The sequence below is a fragment of the Eurosta solidaginis genome, chromosome 4, assembly GCF_040869045.1.
Source record: "Eurosta solidaginis isolate ZX-2024a chromosome 4, ASM4086904v1, whole genome shotgun sequence".
In the NCBI taxonomy this organism is placed as follows: Eukaryota; Metazoa; Arthropoda; class Insecta; order Diptera; family Tephritidae; genus Eurosta; species Eurosta solidaginis.
The window spans coordinates 55,747,951-55,771,494 of NC_090322.1; the positions used below are offsets into that span (position 1 = coordinate 55,747,951).

Consider the following 23,544-nt stretch of genomic DNA (forward strand, 5'->3'; position numbering starts at 1 on the left):
GTACTTTCGATATTTTTTGCAGCCAGTGACAGTATTTCAGCTTAAAGTGGCATACATCCTACGAAAATATTTTACAAAATTGGAAAGTTCGGCTGACCGCTCCTTGTCCACACGTATGACAGAAGCTGATTGCAAGTTGGCAGTAGAATTACAAATACCGACATATATATGTCATATCAAGAAGAGAACGGAAATTTAGCCTTTAATTGGGAGTCAGTCATTAGCCGTTGAGTTATCCCGCTGGTTATTTTTTAATGATGCGCTGGGTTTTACCAAGGGTCATATCTTCGGCACTAGTTTGACATGGTTAAAAAAGTGCTAAAACCAAATGTAATCTGCTGTTCGGTGTTGGCATAAAAACTGTTAGTTCCACCAGTTTGTATGAACTATTTTAAAATAACAAGGCACAGACTGGAGGAAGAGAGCTGCTTTAATCTCCTCGAATACATATCGGAGCGAATCATCATTAACCAAGATGGAAACGGATGAAGTGCTACAGTGCCTCACATAACGAAATAGGTATGGCAGGTATGCCTGTCGTAAGAGGCGACTAAAACACCAAATTGATTCAAGGGGTTGTGTAGCGCAACTCTTTCAAGGTGTTGCCAGCGCAAAATATAGCTTATCCGACCCAATTGTCAAGCTCACCTACCCGTGGCCAATCCTCTTACTTTAACAGCCGAGGCTCTGTCGACCCCAAGTTCCTCATGGGTCTAGGGGGTGGGAGAGCGGGATGGCCTTGATGGTTTCATGTGGTCATACTAAATCGTTTCCGAGATGGTCGGGCTGGTGCCTTAATTGTGCTTGTTACCGGAAAGTACCGGATCTGCATCCGGCAAAGGTAAATCAACGTTGGTTACACTCCCCAAGGCCTTAGAGGAGTACCCTTATCACTACAACAACAAGGAAAGAATTTTTAGCCAGCATTAGTGCTAACTGGGGTCATTGGGGTCTCGAAACACAAGCCCCCCATTGCGATGGGACAGTTCCCAGAGAAAAAGTTGGCCACATTCCTTATTTCTGGCTAATATTGTAGAAGGGTTTAAATGAATAAAACAAACCAGTCATGCAAAACGCACCAGTGAATAACTTAAACGCTTTAATTTCCCCAAGAGTTCTGATGGAGATATTAAACTCCCTTCTCCTTCAACATTAGAAAAATATTTTAATGTACTCTGAAGAAATTTTGATGAAAATGATTAATAAATTATTTGATGGAAATGTTCAAAAACCGCATACTCATCATTTATATCAAAAGCTTTCTGAGTATTCCTGCTATCAAGACTCAGTTCAAAAATTAATTTCATATTAACAACAAAATCAAAAATCTACATGCATCTTAAAATGTTTACCCATACAAATTTGTTAATAGCTTAACGAAAAAAAAAACAAACCTTCCAATTAAAAATATAATTTCTACTAAAGCTAAATGCATAATGTTAAATCTAAAACACACACCAATGGTAGCGGTATTTGTAGAATGGCTAGTAGTGTTAGATCGATTGTATGATTTTCTACCATGCGTTTGAACATTTGTATGCTCCGCCGAAGAACCGGCGTTGCCAGCTTTAAGCCCACCTTCGTTCTGCAAAAAAAGGAAATATAATGTAATTTTCAGAGGTCCGCAAACATTAACTAAAGTACTACCTCATTTTGTATGGTATAATAGGCATCCTCCACATTGCTATGCTGATCAGCCGTGCGATCAGTATGTCCTTGCCCTCGTCCACGCCCCTTTTGGAATGTCATTTTAAGTGATTGCCTACGCACCGTACTACCAATTCCGGCGTCTCGGGATGCGGATGACCCACCGTATGTCGCTGCATGTTGACTCGCATTCCCATTATTTTTACGTCCATTACTAACGCCCGACGCTGAGGTATGACAACCACTGCCGCTTGTATTCCTATTTATTTTAATAACTGTCTTTAAAGTGCCAGTGTATTCATGTGCTACTGCACTACTAGATGATGATTTTCCATTTCGTTTGCCACCATTGCCACTGCTGGTTTGCTGTTGAGCACGTGTGGCTTCTGCTGCTGCGGAACTTTGAATATATTCTTGACGTCGCTTTTCGGCTGCCTTGTGTGTTAGAAGACCTAAATTTTGAAAATGCTGCTCTTTTTGACGCAAAGCTTCCTCATCGTTCTCCAATTCGAGTGTTACCCAAGAGCTACTATCACCCGATTGGCCGGACTTCATTGATGTGGTGTCATCTTCTTTCGTAGCTAACGATTTAACGGGGGAACTTGTTGAGGAAGCTGGCATACCCTCTTTATCTTCACGATCGGAGCTATTTGTTGCCTAAAAGAGAAAATTTAGATAATAGAGTATATAGTGTGTATACGAGCAGTAAAGAATACAGGGGTAGATGACTAAACGCCGTCCGTTGCATCTTTTTTCGTTAACCTTTTAGCCCGGGTTTGAAGCCCCAAAGAAGTTTTTGAAAACGAACAAGCAGATAGCCTGCTGAAGGCTAATCTCATGTACGGGAGGATATAACTTGGAAAATAGCACTATTATTATGGCTTTTTAAAAAGATCCAATATACTTCATCTTCAATGGCAGCCTTAGGATCATATCAAGGATATTTACAATTCATTTCAATGTTCAACCTAGCCATTTTGTTACCAAATTGGGCCGCCTTTTGCCGGTGTGCAGATAAGACTATACATAGATCATATCATTCTCGTATGCGACACGACTTTGTCTGAAAAGAAGCTAAAAGTTTCCAGGCTCGCAAATTACTTGGAAACTATAGTATAGACCATAATAATTAATCTATGCTCTTCACTCTATTTTGGAAGGTATTTTGTAAACACCCTGAACAAAAACATGTTTGAAAACCGCTCTATGTCGAAATTGCTCATCAAGCACATTCCGAACGATTTCTGTCGTTTGTAGAATTTGATACAATTTTAAGATACTTGGGGCTGACTTCGATTACAGTTCAAGTTGACTAGAATTTAACATTGCCACATTCTTGGCTTAAACTGAAATGGGCAGTAATATAGTATGCAAACGACCACGGTTAAACTCTAGTCAGCTTTAACGTGGTCTAAACTCATAAACCGCGTCTTAACGATGTTTTTAGTTGTATTAAACTCTCCTTAAAACTGCGTGCCTATTATCTCGTTTTTCTAAGGAGTCGATGAAAAATAATTTATTTCGTGCAAAGAACGTGGTTTTGTCAATGCATTTTACCTGTTACCCTACGATTTGTTTTGATACACTTCGACTTCAACTCACCTTATCTTCAGGTTTGTCCACAGCAGCTTTTGAATTTGGATCAACCCCAACAGAAGCAACACTTTCATTTTTTTTGCTCACAACAGCTTCAATATTTTGAGGTTTCGAATTCAAACATTCCGACAGTTTTATTTCTACTTTATCTTTCATTTCAGCCTTATCTTTTACTTTTGTTTTATCCTTCATTTCTTCCTTATCTTTAATTTCTTCTTCATTTTTAACTTCTTTCTCTTTTACTTCATCTTCATTTTTTATAAATTCTTTATCTTTGTTATCCTTTTCATCACCAATATTTTTAGTATTGTCAACAGCGGCTGACTTTTCAACGACTTTAAACTTTTCCAGATCGTCATACTTCTTTAATTCTGCATCAATTTTAGCAACAACTTCATCATCTTCTATGTTTTCAATAATCTCCATATTTGCAGAGGTGCTCTCTTCATCTTGTATATCGATGCATAACTTTGCTTCGTCCTCTTCCTCTTCTGATTGTATTGCATCTATGGCTGCGGCTATATCTATACACTCAGTGTCATCGATTTCCATTTCAACGGGTTTATCCTCTGAGTATTTTCTTTGCATTGTATCTTCATTAACTAAACATAGTGTTTTTGTTTCGTTTTCATCCTTGATGATTTCATTCTTTTCATCAACTTTATTTTCAATTTTAAGCTTGGCTTGTTTACTATCACATTCAGTTTTAGTCTTTTCATTGATTTCTTCAACATTTTTATCTTCAACATTTTCATCTGTTTCATCCAACATACTTGCTTTGCTTTCCAAATGTTCATTTCCGCCAGTCTCCATATCTACATCTAACTGTTGATCATCCATAACATCTTCATGTACTGACGGATTATTATCCATCGATACTGTTTCGCTTTCTTCCATTGTGACGTCATCTTCACCGTCAATTACGTCTATGGTTTTACAATTTTGCTCTTTATCATTATCAGTTTCAATGATTTTGGCATTTGAAGCTTCTGTAACCACTTCTACATCGTCACCCACATCAGCTTCTACGATTTCATCTTCCTCAATTACCAAGGGCGATAAAACTTCTGTGCTTACGCTATTTGCATCATCATCGTTTGTCGTTTTCTTCTCTTCGTTGCTATCATCGACCCGTAAATCTCCCTCCTTTATTTCTTCACTCTCTACTGATAGCGCATCACTTTCATCATTTACTATACATTTTTCAATTGGCGATATTGATGTGGCATCATCAGCGCTATTAAGCACGACTTGCTCATCACCATCAAGTGTTGTTTGTTCTGTTACCTTTTCCGTGCTTGCTTGTTGCACAATTCCTCCCAGTTTGGGATCCTCTTCAATACCTAAATTGTTTTCTAGGAATTTCGGCTTCTTATAAAATTGCTTTACGCTGATTTCGCTCACACCTTCACTGACCATTTCTGGACTTAATGAGGCTGCCTTAACTGTTTCTTCATTAGTTGCTGAGGAACTATTGCTGCTAGTAGTGGCAACTGCAAAACTTTCCTTTTCAGTCACCAAAGCAGCTTGTTTAATTTCATCACTCTTTGTCGACGTTTTCGCAACTTTAGCTTCTTTAATAATTTCTGGATCTGTGTTAACAGTGAGTGGCACAGTTATGCTGCTACATGCGTCATCTGCAGGCTGTTCCTCCGCTTCAGTTATATGTAATTCGTCACCTAAATCAGGAGTTAGCTTTTCCATTTTAATTTCTATTAGTGACAGATCATCTATGGACGATGAGGCCATACTGTCTTTCGAATCTTCGTCAGGTACATGAAGCGATGTCGCAGCTGTGTTTGCGCTACCTGTTGCTACAGCAGTCTTTAGTAGCGTCGATGCTGAACTACTACGCGCTAACGAATTTCCTTGTACGTTTACACGCCTCCGCTTAGATTCGGTTGTTGTGCTACCACTAGCACTAGACGCTGATGATGTAGTAGGTGATGGTGAAGGTGAGGCGTTTTTAGATTGACGTGTGGCACGTGTACTTGGTGAACTTTGCATATTCGCTTGTTGTGGCTTTCGTACGGTCCAACGGCTGCGACTGCGCGTCATACTTGTACCAGATGTGCTTGCTTCAGTTGCCGATTCGTCACTTTCGCCTGGCTCTGATTTAATTTTTGTAATATCTATATCGGAATTACTGGTAATTGAAATTGTGTGTGGGGGCAATTCATCTTCCGTGATTTCTGCTTCATCTTTCGGCTCCACTTTGATGCATTTACTGCCCAATAGCTCTTGGCTACCGCTTGTTGAGCTTTCATCATCGTTTACCCGTTTACGTTTTGTTGCTGTTGATTCACATGTGGTAGCTGAAGGTTTCTTGCCAACTGTGGATCGACGAGGACGTGTCGACGTATTGGTCGACTGTGTAGATGCTGAGTTAATGGGTGGTGTTTCAGGTCGTCGATTACGTGTAACTCGCGTATTGGCCGCCAATTCTTGCGCAACAGATTTTCTAGTTAGCCTATTTGTTGTGGATGTTGCTGATGTTGTAGTCGCTGTTACCGTTGTAGTTGTAGCATTATCGCAAGTATCTGTCGCTTTCATGTGGCCATTATTGTCTATCTGCGCCCCATCATCATTTTCGCTTTTATTTTTGTGGCTTTTTGTTTCTTTAGCAGCTTCCGTAGTTTCTTTTGCCTTTACTTCCTTTATCGATTTATCAGTAGCATTAATTTCTACGCTGTTATCATCCACCTCGTTTGTTTTATCTTTCTCAACGCTAACTTTTGTATCTCTACAATCTTTTAGGGACTTGCGTCCTTTTATTTGCAGTGATCTTCGTGTACCACCACCGTCTTCACTCTCACTATTTGCCAATTCCGAGTCACAAGCTTCGCTATTACGAAACTCTTTCCTCGATGCAGTTGGCGATGCAAGCAATAACGGTGAATTTCGCGTTATACGTCTTGGTTCGCTGTTGGCACGTTTGTTGTCTATTTTCAATGAATCTTTGTTGCTTGTAGTTGTATTTGTATTAACGGTTTCAGCAACTTCGCTCGTCTCGATATCAGCAGCAAAACTAACCGACGGGTTCGACTCCATTACTTCTGCTTTCTCGCTTGAGCATGCAGTGGTTGTGGCTGAGTCAGAATTTGTTAATATTGTATTTGTTAAAGCTGTTTTTGCTATTGGCACACTCGCCGCCGCTGTGGTTCCTTTTGGTGTTACATTTTCTGTTTTTGTTGCCGTTGCTGCAGCATGTAGAGCTGCAGCTATTGCAGTCGCCATGGTTGTTGTTGCCAACGTCGCTTTACGTGTCGACATTTTTTTATATTTACGTCTTCGTAGCTACAGCCCAAGCTGGATTTTGTGATTGATATAAATTTATACTTGAACTTTAGTGAAGTCCTTAGAAGTAAACCGTTTTATATCTCGAAGTGTTTAGGTCATTTGACGCATACACTCGTATAAGTTTACGTACTTATTTGTATTAAGCGAAGTCTTAGGTTCCCGCCTACAATGTTTGCTTTTCAACACAAAAACTGTGTCTACTTTCTCTAACTTCGTTTTCAGCATTAACATTGAATTAAACAACGGCTGTAAGGAAATAAAGAAAAAATTATAGTTAGACTATTTGTAAAATTAGTATAATAGAAATTGCCAACATACATACACATACACGTAGTGACTTCCTTTAAAGATTAAAAAAAAAAAGCTGCAAAAGTGCAATATCTGCTTAAAGTTAACCTGGCTTTTAAGCGGAAATGCCATGAGCGTCCTATCAGACTTTATCGCATACGCTATTTCCACCTTGTTTGTCAACTATGTATTGATTTCGAAAAAATGCTTATCGATGCCGAAACAGTCTTGAAATTATCTCAACAAATCCTCCAAATACAATACGGAAATGAACTCGGAATACTCGAGCATTGATCCCGAATAATTTTAAAATGATCCCAAAACAACCCGTGAACTATACAGAAGTAGTCCGTAAATCATTAATGTACAAAGTTCAGACAATGTCTCAAACATCAGATATGCCACCATTAAAGGTAAATTGTTAAAGAACCAAATCTCTCAACCCATCACAAGTCATAGGCCACCCCAATGAAAACTTCAATGTCAAAGGCGAGATGCAACGCAGGTAAGCTGGTTACAGCTGATAGTTGAATAAAAAAAGAATTTTTTTCGAATTACGAAAAAAAAAAAATTTAAGCCTCAAAGGTAGAAGATTGAAGATTCGCTGGAACATCCCTTCATTGACGCGAATATCTAAAAATCAATTGTGTCTACGACCTCCGAAACTTTTGTGTTGTTTTAAATATGTGGAAACTTAAAAAAATTATATTTGACCAACTCCGCGTAAGACAACGGACCTTCATGTTGTCCAAGTGAGCTCCCCTTATTAGGGCAGCTACCACCTAACCTAACCTAACTCCGCGTGAAAAGTATTGTTTTTAAGCATGCACGGTTCCAGGGGAGGGGGGGGGGGGACTGTATTTTGTATTGACTGTAATGAAATATATAATACTAATCTACATAGTTTCTTGTCACAAACCGGATTTTTAATAATTTTTAATTTTTCTTGCTTTTTTACGTTCTAGGGGGGAACATTTTTTTTTTAAATATATATAATAATAACGTAAAAAAGCAAGAAAAATTAGTAAAAATCCGTTGTAATAAGAAACTACTATGTAGATTAGTATTATATACTTCCTCAACAAACATTTAGGTTATTTATTTATTTATATATTACAGCGTAAGCCTAGTTTGAACAATATTTATTAAATCACATTGTAGAACTTATCTTATAGGTAAGGTTTTACAATGTTTATTATAGCCTGCTTTTAAATACATAAATTTCTTCACAATTTTTTTATTTCATTAGGCACTTCATTAAAGTTTTTAAATCCTTTATGGAAAAGGTTTTGTTTGTCCACTTCAGTTCTATAGAGTGGCAATTTAAAATAATTTTTTCTACGGGTAATAAAATTATGGGTTTCGTTAATATATACAACATTATTTGTTAAGTATTCAGGTACATTTCCCTTTCGTATATTGAAGATCATTTTCATAGTATAATAAAAAATAATTTGTCTGATACTTAACCATTTTAGTTTTATTAGCATGTCGCTTATCGACGCATCTGACTTTTCCCGTAACACAAATCTCATACACCTATTTTGCAATATCTGAAGTCTATCTATTTTTGTATCTGGTATAATGAATAAGACTGATGGGCAATACTTAAAATGAGATTGAATCAATGTTTTGTATACAATATCCTTAAACTCTCTATTTATAAATTTACAGGTTCTTTGCATAAAACCGACTTGTTTAGCTATCTTTCCTACAGTGTATCGAATATGTTAATCAAATTTGAGTCTGTTGTCAATTACAATCCCAAGATATTTTATTGATTTTATTTGCTCTAACATTTCATCTTTCACCCTGAGCTGAATACTCGCAAATTCGCTTTCGATTTTTCGGCTAATAACCATATATTTTGTTTTACTCACGTTAAGTTTAAGAATGTTACCACATAGCCATTTATATAAACTATCTAAGTCACACTGCATTTTTGTCAATGCAAACAGTTTTAGGTTAGAAAACGATTAGAAGACGAATCGAATTCTAATGTATTTTTCTAAGGTAGAAGGTTAGAGGACGATTTGCGAAACTGTCGCGAATTATAGCATTCTCGACAAAAAGGGGACTTCGTTCTCCATATCGAGGAAATGGTTAGAATTCTAATCGAATTCTAACGTCAATTTCTAATGGGTTTCTAATGAGAATTTTGAAGTGATGCGCAATTAAGTTCAATTATTTAAAATCAGCGAAATTTTCATTGTTTCATTATATCAAATACTTTTATTTGGTTATAAGCTTATGTATTAAAAAGGAACATATTTCAAAGGCTTTTTCTATTATAATAAATTAAACCCGTACTTAAATATTGAGCTCAACATTTGTAGTGTTATTCGAATCGTTTTACAGTCGAATTCTAACCTAGTTTTCGATTCGAAATGCATTAGAGAACTACATTAGAATTCTAATGTAAAATTACAATATTTCTCTAACGTTAGAAACTGTGTTTGCTGGGTCGTTACAGTCAATACCAAAAAAAAGCCCCCCCCCCCCCCCCCTTTGGAACCGGGCATGTTTTAAGTTAACTAGAGCCCACCCAGGGGTTGAAGTTAAATCACAACAGGGGTAACTGAACCAGAATCAAATAAGTTTGCGCTTTTTTGGTCTAAAACTTCGTCGGCTTCTTATCGGTAACAACCGATATCGACAAGTAACTGTTTTGTCATCGGCTTTATACCGATCATTAGCGTCGAGTTAGCGTTTTGTCATCGTCACCGGCTTCTTATTTGTTCCTTATCGGTTTGCTATCGAGGTGTTACACATGTATCATCTATTTTATATTGAAGTTTAAGGTACATATCTGTTTCATAAAAACCGATGAGTCGTCTTTAACAAATCAATAACATGCCGATAGCTAATTGGTAACACTCCTATAAGAAATCGATACATCTTCGATAAAATATCGGTACAAATTGACAGCACTCCGATAAAAAATGTGTAAGTTTCCAGAAACAAATCGATATTCTTTTGATTACATATCGTTAACTTTTCGATAATACCCCGAAAAGAAATTTGTAACAATCAGATAAAAAACCCACAAAATTTTGATAACATATCGACAATAAATGAAAAACTTTCCGATACCTATCGGACAACTCGTCGATTAAAAATTGACTTGATTTCTTTTCATTTAATTTTATTTCATTTCACTTTATTATTTTGTTTAATTTAATTTTATTTTACTTCATTTTATTTATTTAATTCAACTTTAATTTAAATCATATTATTTTATTTTATTCCATTTTACTTTATTTAATTTTTTTCTTTGTTTGCACTTTATTATTTTATATATAGTTAGCTTAATACGAAAATGTCACTTTTTACGAATTTTACAGGAGGCGAAAAAAATTAAAAATTTTTGAAATAACCTTTTTTTTTTAAACTGTGAATGAGGATACCTTAATTGCAATACTTTTGAGTGTAGAAGCTTTGAAATTTTAATTTAAATCATATTATTTTATTTTATTCCATTTTATTAAAATTTTTTTAAAATTAATTTAACTTTATTTCAATTTTTTCTTTGTTTGCACTTTATTATTTTATATATAGTTAGCTTAATGCGAAAATGTGCCAAGTCACTTTTTACGAATTTTACAGGAGGCGAAAAAAATTAAAAATTTTTGAAATAACCTTTTGTTTCAAAACTGTGAATGAGGATATCTTAATTGCAATACTTTTGAATGTAGAAGCTTTGAAAAAGATAAATAAAAATCATGTATGCTAACCCAGCAGCTATTTTATAACTTAGCACAATTTCCGCACTCAAAACAAATTTTTTCTCCTGACTTAGCACTTTTTACTCAATATGTTTCCCCATCACTCCTCCCCTTTAATGATTGAAATATAACACTAAAACTATATGTTTCACAAAAAATACTATTTATTTGTCAAACTATTTCTAACGGTTCTGATCTGAACTCTTTCGCCTGATGGTGCGCAGACAATAATTTATATTTAAATTCAAAAAAATGCTGTGTTGTGTCTTATTCCAAAAAGACAACTCCCACATACTTTATCTACAAACTAAATGCTAAATCTCTTAATCATTGTCAAGAGAGTAAAGACTTGGGTGTAATTTTTGACTCCAAACTCTCTTTTTCTAGTCACATTGATTTCGTTGTTTCAAAATTTGTTGCAATGGTTGGGCTCTGTAGACGTAACTTTAAGGACCCTATGACGTTGAAAGCACTTTATATATCCTTGGTCAGAAGTCGTTTTGAATATTTCTCAATAATATGGAATCCTTTCTATGAATCTAACTCCAATAAAATTGAGACAGTTTAAAATTTTTTTACTAAAATTGCTTCACTGGCCATCATATACCAGCAGGCGCAAATTGTTTGATCTTCAGGCTTTGCATGACAGAAGAACTTTTATCTCACTCATGCTGGCCTGTATCTAATGTAATAAACTTTAGCACGAATTGCTCTGATTTATCTAATTTGTTCATTCCATATATTCCACTGCGCGATCTTCGACATAATAGATTATTTATCGAAATAACTCATAAAACGAATTAGGCTATGAATGAACCTAGAACTAGGTTTATACATCTAGCAAATGGATTCGGTAGTGTTATTAATCTTATTAACAGCTTATATAAGTTTAAGCTTGAATTGTTTTCTATTTTTAACCAGTCTGTAACAAAGGTCCTATTAAGGTGGCAGACACACTATAGCAAACAACAATATTATATATTAAATAATTTATACCTCATTTATTGGCAATTTAATACCGCAAAAAAAAATTTAAAGCTGCGTCCGGTTCCGAGAAACGGGAGTGTCTGCTAGCTTAAGACTCAAGCCAGCAGACACTTCGTGAAAACACGACCTACGACTTCCGAACGACTTGGATAATTGATATTACATTTATTGGCAATTTAGTACCGCAAAAAAAAATTTAAAGCTGCGTCCGGTTCCGAGAAACGGGAGTGTCTGCTAGCTTAAGACTCAAGCCAGCAGACACTTCGTGAAAACACGACCTACGACTTCCGAACGACTTGGATAATTGATATTACATTTATTGGCAATTTAGTACCGCAAAAAAAAATTTAAAGCTGCGTCCGGTTCCGAGAAACGGGAGTGTCTGCTAGCTTAAGACTCAAGCCAGCAGACACTTCGTGAAAACACGACCTACGACTTCCGAACGACTTGGATAATTGATATTACATTTATTGGCAATTTAGTACCGCAAAAAAAATTTTAAAACTGCGTCCGGTTCCGAGAAACGGGAGTGTCTGCTGGCTTGAGTCTTAACCTAGCAGACACTCCCGTTTCTCGGAACCGGACGCAGCTTTAAATTTTTTTTGCGGTACTAAATTGCCAATAAATGTAATATCAGTTATCCAAGTCGTTCGGAAGTCGTAGGTCGTGTTTTCACGAAGTGTCTGCTGGCTTGAGTCTTAAGCTAGCACACTCCCGTTTCTCGGAACCGGACGCAGCTTTAAATTTTTTGTTTGCGGTACTAAATTGCCAATAAATGTAATATCAATTATCCAAGTCGTTCGGAACTCGTAGGTCGTGTTTTCACGAAGTGTCTGCTGGCTTGAGTCTTAAGCTAGCAGACACTCCCGTTTCTCGGAACCGGACGCAGCTTTAAATTTTTTTTTGCGGTATTAAATTGCCAATAAATGAGGTATAAATTATTTAATATATAATATTGTTGTTTGCTATAGTGTGTCTGCCACCTTAATAGGACCTGTAACAAAGCATGTACATACATACATAGTTATCTACATGTAAGAATTGAAGTAGATTATGGTCAGTGCAAAGTATTTATCAAACACCAAAGGCATGTCTCAATTGGGTGAATCCAATTTCGGGGGGTTGTCTTCATAACCCTCTCAAGGGGTTGCCAGCGCAATATATAGCTTCTCCAACCCAATTGTCAACCTCACCTAACCGTGGCGAATCCTTTTCATTGACAGTCGAAGCTCTGGCGACCCCGAACTTCTATTGGATCTAGGGGGTGGGGAGGGCGATATGGCCTAGAAGGTTTAATGTGGTCATATAAATCGTTCACGAGAAGGTCGGGCTAGTACCTTAATAGTGCTTTGTTACGGGAACGTAACGGAGCTATATCCGGCAAAGGACCATCAACATCGACCCAAAGCCTTCGGGGTGTGTCTTTATCGTTAATACAACAACAAAGCATGTACTTTTAGCCTGAATGAATTAGATAAATAAAGAAAATGCGCGCCCAAAGAAATGACTAGTAATTCAGATTGATATTATTGACACACTGAAAGAAATGGTGCTAGTAAAATCAACAAATCGGTTCTGTTGTTCTTAACTTAACGGAAATTCGGTGAAATTGATCGAATTACGGTTAATTCGACCGAGCTCTTTGTCAAACGAACAAATTAGTTTAGTCAAGTCAACAGAAGAGAAATTGTCGCTCTTAAGTTAACAAAATTCTGTAAAATTTACAGATTCCCGGTCAATCTAACTGATATTTCTGTTAACACAACTGATCTCACTGGTCATTCCAACAGCGATAAACAGTCAATACATGAGCAAATTTCAAAGAGAATTTTACGCCCACTGCGCTCTCTACTTTGTACTTATAATGATGGTGCCACTTGTTTAAAAAAAAAATACCAAAATAAGAAAACCACCAAATCGAAAAAACACCACAGCCCAATTCTAAACGAAAATTCCGTGCGAGTTTTTTCCCTTCTCCCATTCCTCGTATTCTAAATAAAAATTCCTTGTGAGTTTTTTCACTTCTCCCTCTCCTCTTATTCTGAACAATGTTCGAAAAAGCGGAAACCGGTTATGGGAGAAAAGTAGGTATTATGAATGTGAGGGAGAGGCCATTTCATAGGAGTTTTTTCACTAGTTAAATTAAAGGGAATGCATCAAAATAGTTAAAGCAAATTGGTTATTTTAAGAAAGAACACTTATTTGTACAAATATGTATTTACATTCTACCACAATATTCTCACTGTTAATACAACAACAACAACAACAACCACAATATTTATTTTAAGTCGAAAAGTATATCATAAGCAACGGAAGAGCTCTTCGCATATTTGATGCAGCCATCCAGAAATTGCGCAGTGATTTTTTAAGAAGGCTTAAATAGATTTTGGCATATGGCGAAAGGCGAACTCAACTCGACTTGGCCGCCAGAAAATTGCTTTGCGGAATGAATGCAGGCAACTCCGGCGGATTTGTGTTATCCCGCCGGTCTTCTTCTTATGCTCCTCTGTTGATGTTGCTGCGGCACCAATTCATTACTTATTTCAGTGAATACCACATGAAATGCAATAATGTGCATTGTTTATACCTTATTTCTTAATTTCAAACCAATTGGCAACAATAATAAAACTTTTCAATTTTTTAAACAAAATAAGAAATGCGCAACGAAATTTCAATTGACAAAACAGCTGACTTCGAAAATTCGAAATTCCTATTCCCCACTTATTCTTCTCCCTAGGAGAAAAGAATTGGAAGAATTTTTCCGCGGGAATAAAAAAAATCCGCGAGAACAAAATTCCGCGAGAATATTTAGAATTGGTCTGAAAATGGGAAAACGACAAAAAACTAGTTTTAAAGCTATCAATACAAAACGAAAAACCATTTTTTGAATTTACTGTGCAAAAAATTATGAGATACCGGGACACCTATTTATCGGGTACAATTTTGCAACTTCTCCTCCAAGTGAAATGCAAAATTGCGCCCTCTTGTTGCAAAAGTTTTATTTGAACGAACAGGATTTTTCCAAAGTTAGTAACATTTTGTTCAAGTTTTTACGAATTTTCACTCACGCGAACGAATTTAATAATAAAAAAACATCCTTTTTTAATGCTGATGTTTCCGACAACATAAAAGTTTGAGTTGTTTTGGAATCGTTTCAGCTTAAAGTGTTACGAAAATTAAACTTGCCGAATTACATATAAAGTTACTCCAGTGGTGAATTACCTTCTAGCGATTTGATTCTTTACTTTTCTATAATTTACAAGTTCTCTATTTAAAATGTTATGTCAAACATTTATACTAAAAGCATTGTTCGAAACAATCAACTACATGCGAGAGAAGAAATTGAGAATGAGCTGAGCTGCAACTGAAAGAATTGAGAATCAGTTTTGTGACTACTATTTTCATTTCTATTTTCAAAGCGACGTTCAAAAATATAAATTATAAAATATAAAATTTGGTGAAAGTGCGTTTAATGAAACAAAATAATAAAGTGTATAATGTGTAATGTGTGCCAGTATATTTGATGTAAGCCCAATTGACGTTCGGTTAATAAGTGCCAGCGTGGTGTGATGGTAGCGTGCTCCGCCTGCCACACCGTATGCGCTGGGTTCGCATCCCCGGCAAAGCAACATCAAAATTTTAGAAATAAAGTTTTTCAATTAGAAGAAAATTTTTCTAAGCGGGGTCGCCCCTCGGCAGTGTTTGGCAAGCTCTCCGAGTGTATTTCTGCCATGAAAAGCTCTCAGTGAAAACTCATCTGCCTTGCAGATGCCGTTCGGAGTCGGCATAAAAAATGTACATAGGTCCCGTCCGGCCAATTTGTAGGGAAAACCAAGAGGAGCACGACGCAAATTGGAAGAGAAGCTCGGCCTTAGATCTCTTCGGAGGTTATCGCGCCTTACATTTATTTATTTATTTATGTATATGGCAACATAGGTACTTTCGTACAAAGCTGTCGCACCAACCTTTTTTTGTTCATTTGACTACTAAAACGGTCAATTACACGATTGATTTGTGCGCAGTTGATTCAACATCTTGTTCGGTTGAATTGACCCGCATTTCGGTTGATTTTACCAGTCTTTTTCTTTCAGTGCAGGTTGACTTAGCACATTCTTTTTAACAGCTGACGACTTAGCACATTTACACATCATTGCCCAAGGCACGTAAAAATGAAAAATGAAAATATTTTTTTTTGTGATCGATGTATTTTGAATTCAGTTTTAAAACTGCATTAAAATAAAATTTTTCAAAAAAAGTGTCTTGGCACATTTTCACATTAAGCTAACGATATACATATGTATCTTACTAAATAATCTACAAAGATGTTGCAACCAACAAAATCCGAAAAAGAAAAAAATTTCAACTTAAACTTGAATACCTAAAGCCCACCTTGCAACAGCTACGTTAGCCATAAAAACAGTATTTCAACTTAAAAGAATAAAGCGAAATAATTGAGACGCCTTCACCTAAACAAAAGATGAAAAAACAATTTAGCATTGAACGTAAAAAGTTTGTAGTTATTGCTTTCATTACATTTGTCTGCAGCTCTTCAACATAATATTGGAAGCTGGTTAAGTGACGTAAACTAACTAACCCTCATAAAACCAAGCAACAAGTTTATTTATATGAGTCCTGTAAACTGAAGAATAGCAAAGCTGCAGAGGAAAAAATGGAAGGAAAACTTATCAAACACTTGTTAACAAATCGCTCATTTACTTCAATTATGTCATAACTCAAAAAACACAATTTTCCAGGAGAGCCATTCAAAGGTTTTAACTGCTATATGTTGTGCATTTAAAGGCAAATTTTCATTTTTATAGCACGTGGTAAATTTTTAGCTGATCACAAAGATTTTTTTTATACAACATAGAACATGATATTGGGTACGTTAATATGTTATTAACTCAAAAATCGTGTTTATTGAGTTATGACGCTATTGAAGTAAATGAGCGAAATACTTTATATGCTCCTGAAAACCGGTTACGAAGGCAACTGCGAATCAAATTGTAAGTACATTACTTAATGCAAACAAAATGAGCAGCAGTACGTAAGTAAGATCAAGTTGTGTATCTGTTGACAGTTCTTAAATGTTTCGTAGATACAAACATATATAAATATGGAAACATAAGCGTTGAAGCAGGATTAGAACAAACATTCATTCCTGCGTATGTATGCACGTATATAAGTGGCATATATATTCTAGTAAGCACGTACATATATACATACATACACTTGTCTGTAGATGTGTAAAAATAATATGTGAATTCTTATAAAACTAGGACAAAAGAAAGTTTCAAAATAGTCTTACATCACTGGGTCAGAAATCTTAATACACTTTTCCAAGCATTTTTTGTTGTTTTAGCAATTTACCTAAGATACAAGTTATAATAGGTGTATTTTTTTTCAAGCGAGCTTGAAGAAAACGCTTCAACATGCTAAACAGTTTCATTATGCCAAAACTATACAGATGGTGGAGGTTTATCAGCTAATTGTTACTTTTTTTCGCCGCTATGACATTTCTACTTCTAGCGCAGTATGTTTTTGACACACAACCAGAGAATTACAAAAACAAAATACATGAAATGCGTGTGTTTGTTTTTATGTATGTCACCCTGCCGCCACGCTGTTATTTTGTTATTTTTGTTTATCTGCACATTCGTATGTTCGTTTCATTCGCTCGTTCACAATAGTGCCCTATTTTTGAATATGCAACACTATACAACACTATCAATCAGGTCGACAATTACCTAAAGCGCCAAATACACGACACGAACATTTCCGCGAACATTCCGCAATCTTGTTCGCAGCTTTGGCCATACACTATACGAACTTTTGGCCGAACATTAGTTCTCTTTCAGACAGCCTTAGATGAATGGATTTGCAACTCTTTGTTTCGAGAGAGCGCTGTCAAAATGCACATTTTTTATAACATTTATCAATGATGCCACTCCAATCAAAAATGAATAGATCTGAAAATGGGGATTTTTGACATACATTTCGGCGATTATAGTTTCAATCATTTAATAAAATGATAGTCGTAAAATATTTATTTCCTTAAAGTTATTTTACAATAATACGACTAGTTAGAGTTAAATATAAACAAATCTAAGTAAAACTAACATTTCGATTAAATTAATTAGTCAAATATTGTAACGCATTTAACTCGCAGTGAAAACCATATATTCTATTGAAATTTCAGTAAATCGGACCTATGATATAACAGTTAACATTATTTAATCGAAAGCGCTTATCCTACATGTCTGGCGTTCCAGGTTCTGTGATCAAAATGGAATGGTTGCATCGGGAGTTCATATTTACAAACCCTGTTTTTAGTGATAACTTTTGAATGAGAAATAATATTTACCCTCCGCCTTCGAACTAATAATATTTACACTAAAACAAGTTTTTTTATCCTTTTTCCCATAATTTTTGAACGCTATTCTACAGTCGTAGGTCAAACCAAAGTTTACCAAAATTTTTGGCACGTTTTTTGTTTTGGCTGGCACATTTTTTGTTCTGGCACCCGCTTCAGCTGGCGCGAGGGATTTATCTGTGATTGTTGCCAGCAACAACTAGAAGATAAATCCCTCGTGAGAGCGAAAATATGAGCGTAAACAAAAGATTCGTATCAATCTAATCTATGCAGACAGCGATGAATACGGACAACAATTTTGCTGCAGCAATATTGCTCGCTGTGGCAATTAAGTGTAAAAAAAAATTTATACATTTCAATAAATTCACTCAGAAATTTTTATTGTCCATTTTACTTTTCCGGGCACGTTTGTTCCGTTCAGAAATTACTACGATTATGAGCTATTTCGCCATACACGCACGAACAGTTCGCGTAAATGTTCGCCAAAAATTAAAATATTTTGGGTAAAAGTCTAGTTGAGGGGTCGACTGCTAATACGCTACCAAAAATATCGAGTGAGGTGTCAAAAGACGCGTATTAATCTCGAGAACAATAATCCGAAGGCGGAAAAGAAAAATTTTATCTCTGTCAGGAGATATTTGCAGTTGAAGTTGGCGATTTCCATGTGGTTGTTGTTGTGTTTGTACCCACAAAAAAATTGTGCATCACCGTGCGGGAGCCACGATTATACCACAAACCCGGACTTGGCATGGCGTAGCCCAGGGTAATTTTTTATAAGCGCGGCTGAAGGCCGCCAACGCAGAAAGGTGTTCTGCGCAAAAATTCTATGGATCCGACCCCCGGTTTCGGAGGTACCCGCGGGTCTTTTTTCGGTTTTTCCTTAATATCTTTTGAACGCGTTAAAATTTTTATTTTCCGCCTTCGGATTATTAATACTGATGTCAAGACGCGTCGTTTGACACCTCTCTCGATATTTTTGGTAGCGTATTAGCAGTCGACCCCTCAACTAGACTATTACCATATTTTGATTTTTGGCGAACATTTGCGCGAACTGGCAAACACCACCATACACGACAGAAAAGGTCGCAGAAACATGACATAACGGGAATGTTCGTGTCGTGTATTTGGCCCTTAAGCGGTTTCAACTGAGAGCGCTTAGCCAACTCAACTCAATTACTTTTTATTGTTGCTTTCCATGCAATTCGGTAATTGTACTAGTTAGCAACGAAATACAGCTAATATTAGTCGTTTCAAAAGAAGTCAACCACTTAAACGTTGAGAAACAATTGAAATTGGGTTAAAGTAGAAGTTTGAACTTCATTGTGCATCCATCGCGCAATTTTCAGAGACGCCTGTGTGGCTACGAAGATACCGTCTTCCCGATTCTGAATCTTTGAATTATGAATGGTAACGCAAAATGTTGTTGGGAACACTACGGACTCTATCAGTATATGTGAGGTCCTCATGGACCGGCCAGTTCAACCTACCCGGGGGCTTTATTTCCTTAACACTACAGCACACGCAATTGTGCAATAAAGAGGACAGCAATGCACGCGGGGTCTACTATGCACCAGTTTAAAACGTCAATAATCCTGTTTTTTATATCGCTGAACTGAAGCTAATAAAAAACGCATTTACATTTGTTTAGAAATATTCTTTAAAATGAAATTTCTGTATAAAAGCAGAGATTCATAATGAAAAATCATTCAGTTCTTTGATAAGAAAAAATAGAAAAATTTGTACTTGCATAATTGAGCAGAAATCTCATAAAACAATTTTCAGGAAAAAACACCGATGCTCAGTGCCTCGGGGCAGCTTGAGCCCAGACCATACGGCCATAGTAGTATAGCGTCATCAATTGCAGGACGAACAGGCTACCCGATTCCCTATCTGCCCTTCGAGGGGGCTCTTTAAGCCACAATATGGATAGTTGGCTCAAGGGTGCTCAAATGGAGGACGAGGCGATATATGTGTACACAGATGGTTCCAAAGTACAGGAAAGCATAGGGTCTGCGGTATACTATGCTAATCCGAAAATAAACAGATCCTTACAACGTTGCCACTATCATTAAAAAGAGAGGACTCTAGACTCATGACGGGTATTCTGACTAGACATGGCCTTCTGGTGTCACATGCTTTTAAATTAGGCTTGGTCAGGGGAAACGTTGGAGGAGGAAACGATCGACCATGTTTGGTTCTAGTGCTCTGCGCTTGCCAGGCTAAGACTCCAGCTATTAAGAGTGATACAGCTGTCAGAGCTAGAAGCAGCAAGTGGCTTAAGTCCTATGAAGCTTCTAGTATTTGCCAAGAGGACGGAGTTATTTTATAACATAGGTCTTGGTTTTTCAGTTTAGTCGCTAAAACACCCTCCTGGTAACACTACGGACTCATTCAGTCTATGTGAGGTCCTCATGGACGGGCCAGTCCAACCTAACCTAAGGATCGTTAAACTCTTTGGCCCAACGTTTAACAAAGCCAAGCATGCCCGTTGCTTTATTTACAATGGATGAAATATGCGTATTAAAATATAGTTTGGGTGGAAAAGTAACCCTATATCATTAACGGCAGATAATCGCTCCAGATGTGTAGAATTTAGAGTATATAGTGTCAAAAATGGTTTTACTCGGTGAAAAGTCATGTTTGCATTTTGAGCAGCTTAAAACGAGTAGGTTCGCTGTGCACCAGCTCTGAAATGAGACCAAATCAACTTTAAGGAGGGTCCGACTAACCAAGTCCGAGGGAAAGAATGTATGGCAAAGTTTTACATCATCCGCATACATAAGAGCCCGGGAATGTTTAAGCATTAATGGTAAGTCATTTATGAAAAGGTTAAGTCATTTATAAGAAGTGTCCTGTGGACATTATATAAGATTATGCACAGATAGCTAAATCTCGGGAAAAGCATGTTGCGTATACGCCACACAGTCATTGTTTACTAGAATTAACATTAACAAATTGTCATCGTATCATCTAACGGGAGTCCAAGGAAGTTAGCAGTTTCAACCAGGGTTGGACCAGAGTGAGAGGGGTATTAGAGGCATTGCAATTAAGGAGATGGTTGGTGTCATGTGGGGACACTTCGCAAGCAGCACATACATTATATATGTCAGATTGATTCTGGATAGGTAAGAGTTTAACCTGTTACACTATCCAGGCTAGAGTGATGCGCGTCTCCCAAGAGAGAGTGCGTACCTCTTCTTCGAGTTCTGGATATTTTTCTTTAAAAACTGGGTTCGCCGGGAAATTCCTAACATAGAGGTCCGACGTTTTTTTGTGGATATCACTGACGACCTGTTTGTGTTTTTTCTTCATATGGCTGTGTTCTCAGGTGCTGTATTTTTGATTTTTCAACACTACTTCAATAATTTTCTCATCTGGGGTAAATTATTTATTGGGCGTAGCTCCTCGGGTTTCACTGTGCTCTTTACTTTTTCCACGGGTACTATTGATGACACTTTCCAGCAATTAGAAACAATGCCACTGTTTAGGGGTTCATTAATAATATCTTTGTAAAAGTTACTAATGTACACCATGGCATCCTTGAAGACACCCTCAGATAAGAGCTTCTCTCCACCGTATTTGTTTTTAAATGACTTAGTGATATTTATTATATCATCTAACTCGATGGCTCTGAAATGAAATGATTCACTTGTGGTAAAATGATTTGCGTACATTTCGTGCGTTGTGGGCAATTCTTCGATACTATCATTAATTTCTACTATACTCTGCACTAAAAAGTTGTTTAGAGCATTAGCTATATCATGTTCCTTCTCTAGGCATTCCACATTAATTACAATTTTAGTGATATGTTTTTTATTATCTGTACGCTTTACAAAGGTCTTTAAGACACTTCCACATCTGCTTCATGTTTCCGCCATAGTTGAGCACTCTGTCTTCCATGTACTTCTTCTTTTTATAATTAATGGTACTTTTGTATATTTTCTTAATAGCATTATAAACAGCATACATTTTGTATGTCGGGGTTGATTCTGGATAGGTAGGAGTTTAGCCTGTTACAACATCCAGAACGAAGCTGAGCTAGATTGAAGCGCGTTTCCCTGGAAAGTATGCGTTCCTTTTCCGCAAGTTTTGGGTACTGTTCTTTGAGTACTGGACTCACCGGTCAATTCCTGGCATAAAGGTCCGACGCCTGTTTGTGGAGTTCGCTGACTGCCTGCTTGTGTTTTTTTGCTTCATACGGCTGAGTTCTCAGGTGCCGTATTTCCTCATAATGTTTTCGGAGATGCCTCCTTAAGCCCCTAGGTGGTTGTCTAAGCTTTGGGCAATTGAGGGCGAGCAGTTTAATAAGAGTTATAAATGAGTAATTTTATGTGCTTGTAAGCGTATGAGTCGTGGCACAGTGGCTGACGTACCCGACCAAACGCCCGGGGTTGCGGGTTCAACTCCCACCAAGCATTCCTTTTTTTAAATTTATAAATTATTATTATTAATGGACTGTATTGAGTTTATGGGGTTTTTGATTTAATGTATTCCATTTATTGAGTTGGGTAGTTTTATTGTTATTGGTGTATTTAAGTCATGGGAGGATGCATAGCATCAGTACACCTTTATTTATTTAATTTGGGGGCGAGCACTGGGGGGCTCTGAGGCTTCGCTCTACTGAGCCACCTCACCCTCTATTTGAAGAACCCTTTAAAATGTGATATGGAGGCGAGCACGGGACGGCTCTGAGGTATTGGCACCCCATTTTCTACAAGAAAAACCTCTATTTATTTAATTTGGGGCGAGAGTTGGGCACTCTGAGGTTTCGCTCTAATGAGCCACCTCATCTTCTATTTGAAGAACCCCTTCAAAGTGTGATATGGAGGCGAGCACTGGGCTCTGATGTATTAGCACACCATCCGAAGAACCTCGACTTTAATTAAAAAACTCAAACTATGTCTTTAGAATATTTCACTAACCAGTTGAGAATTACAAGCACACTCAATGGCTACTGAAACAAACGAACGAAAAATGTTCATAGTTTAAGTCGCTTAAACAGTAGTGTTGGCTCATTAATCAGATGTCTGTTGGGATGCCCAGGTGTCTGGGTATTCAACAGAAACTGTTTGGTTAGTATCTCATTTCTCTCCCTGATGGGGCGTTTCTCGCATCATTATGTAGATGGTGTTCTGGGGACATAAGAAGACAGCCCGTGGCGGTTTTGAGAGCAGTATTTTTGCCTGTAGCTTCTTCCAGTGAGTAGTTTTTAGGCTTAGCGACCATATAGGGGACGCTGTAGGGTTATCTACTTTGTACGATATACTTTAATTTTGTAAATTATTTTTATGTTATTTTACTTTTAATGTTATTTCAAAATGAAAATTTTCAAATCAATTATTTTAGAATTTTTAAAATGTGAAAATATTTAATTTGACTGTGAAATAAATTTTTAATATAGTTTAACACTATATAATTTGGTAAATATTTAAATATTTGGTTAACCACCAAATATATTGGAATTAGTTGGAAAAATATTTAAACTCAAAAATAAATAACATAATATTTTTAAAAAATAAATATCTTAATATTTGGTTAACCACCAAATATATTGGCGATTCTACCAACGGACCTAAATTTTTATATAAGTCTATATGTAATACAATTACTGAATGTGACGCTTTACGT

General features: G+C 36.7%; 1 protein-coding gene across 12 annotated transcripts in view; it reads right to left on the reverse strand.

Annotated features, from left to right (window-relative positions):
• east (enhanced adult sensory threshold) overlaps positions 1-23,544 on the reverse strand; it is a 334,547-nt gene that overhangs the window by 41,000 nt on the left and 270,003 nt on the right. For 11 of the 12 annotated variants that reach the window (XR_010952555.1, XM_067781718.1, XM_067781719.1 and 8 more), the window contains 3 exons: positions 3,250-6,789; positions 1,648-2,304; positions 1,459-1,585 (listed from right to left, as the gene is read on the reverse strand). Coding sequence is in view for 11 of the 12 variants with exons in the window: in XM_067781718.1 (XP_067637819.1) it covers positions 1,459-1,585; positions 1,648-2,304; positions 3,250-6,516 (4,051 nt within the window). In the remaining variant the exon portion in view is untranslated. Of the gene's footprint in view, positions 1-1,458; positions 1,586-1,647; positions 2,305-3,249; positions 6,790-17,290; positions 17,394-23,544 lie in introns of those variants that run through there. The other variant, XM_067781722.1, reaches the window with a different exon arrangement.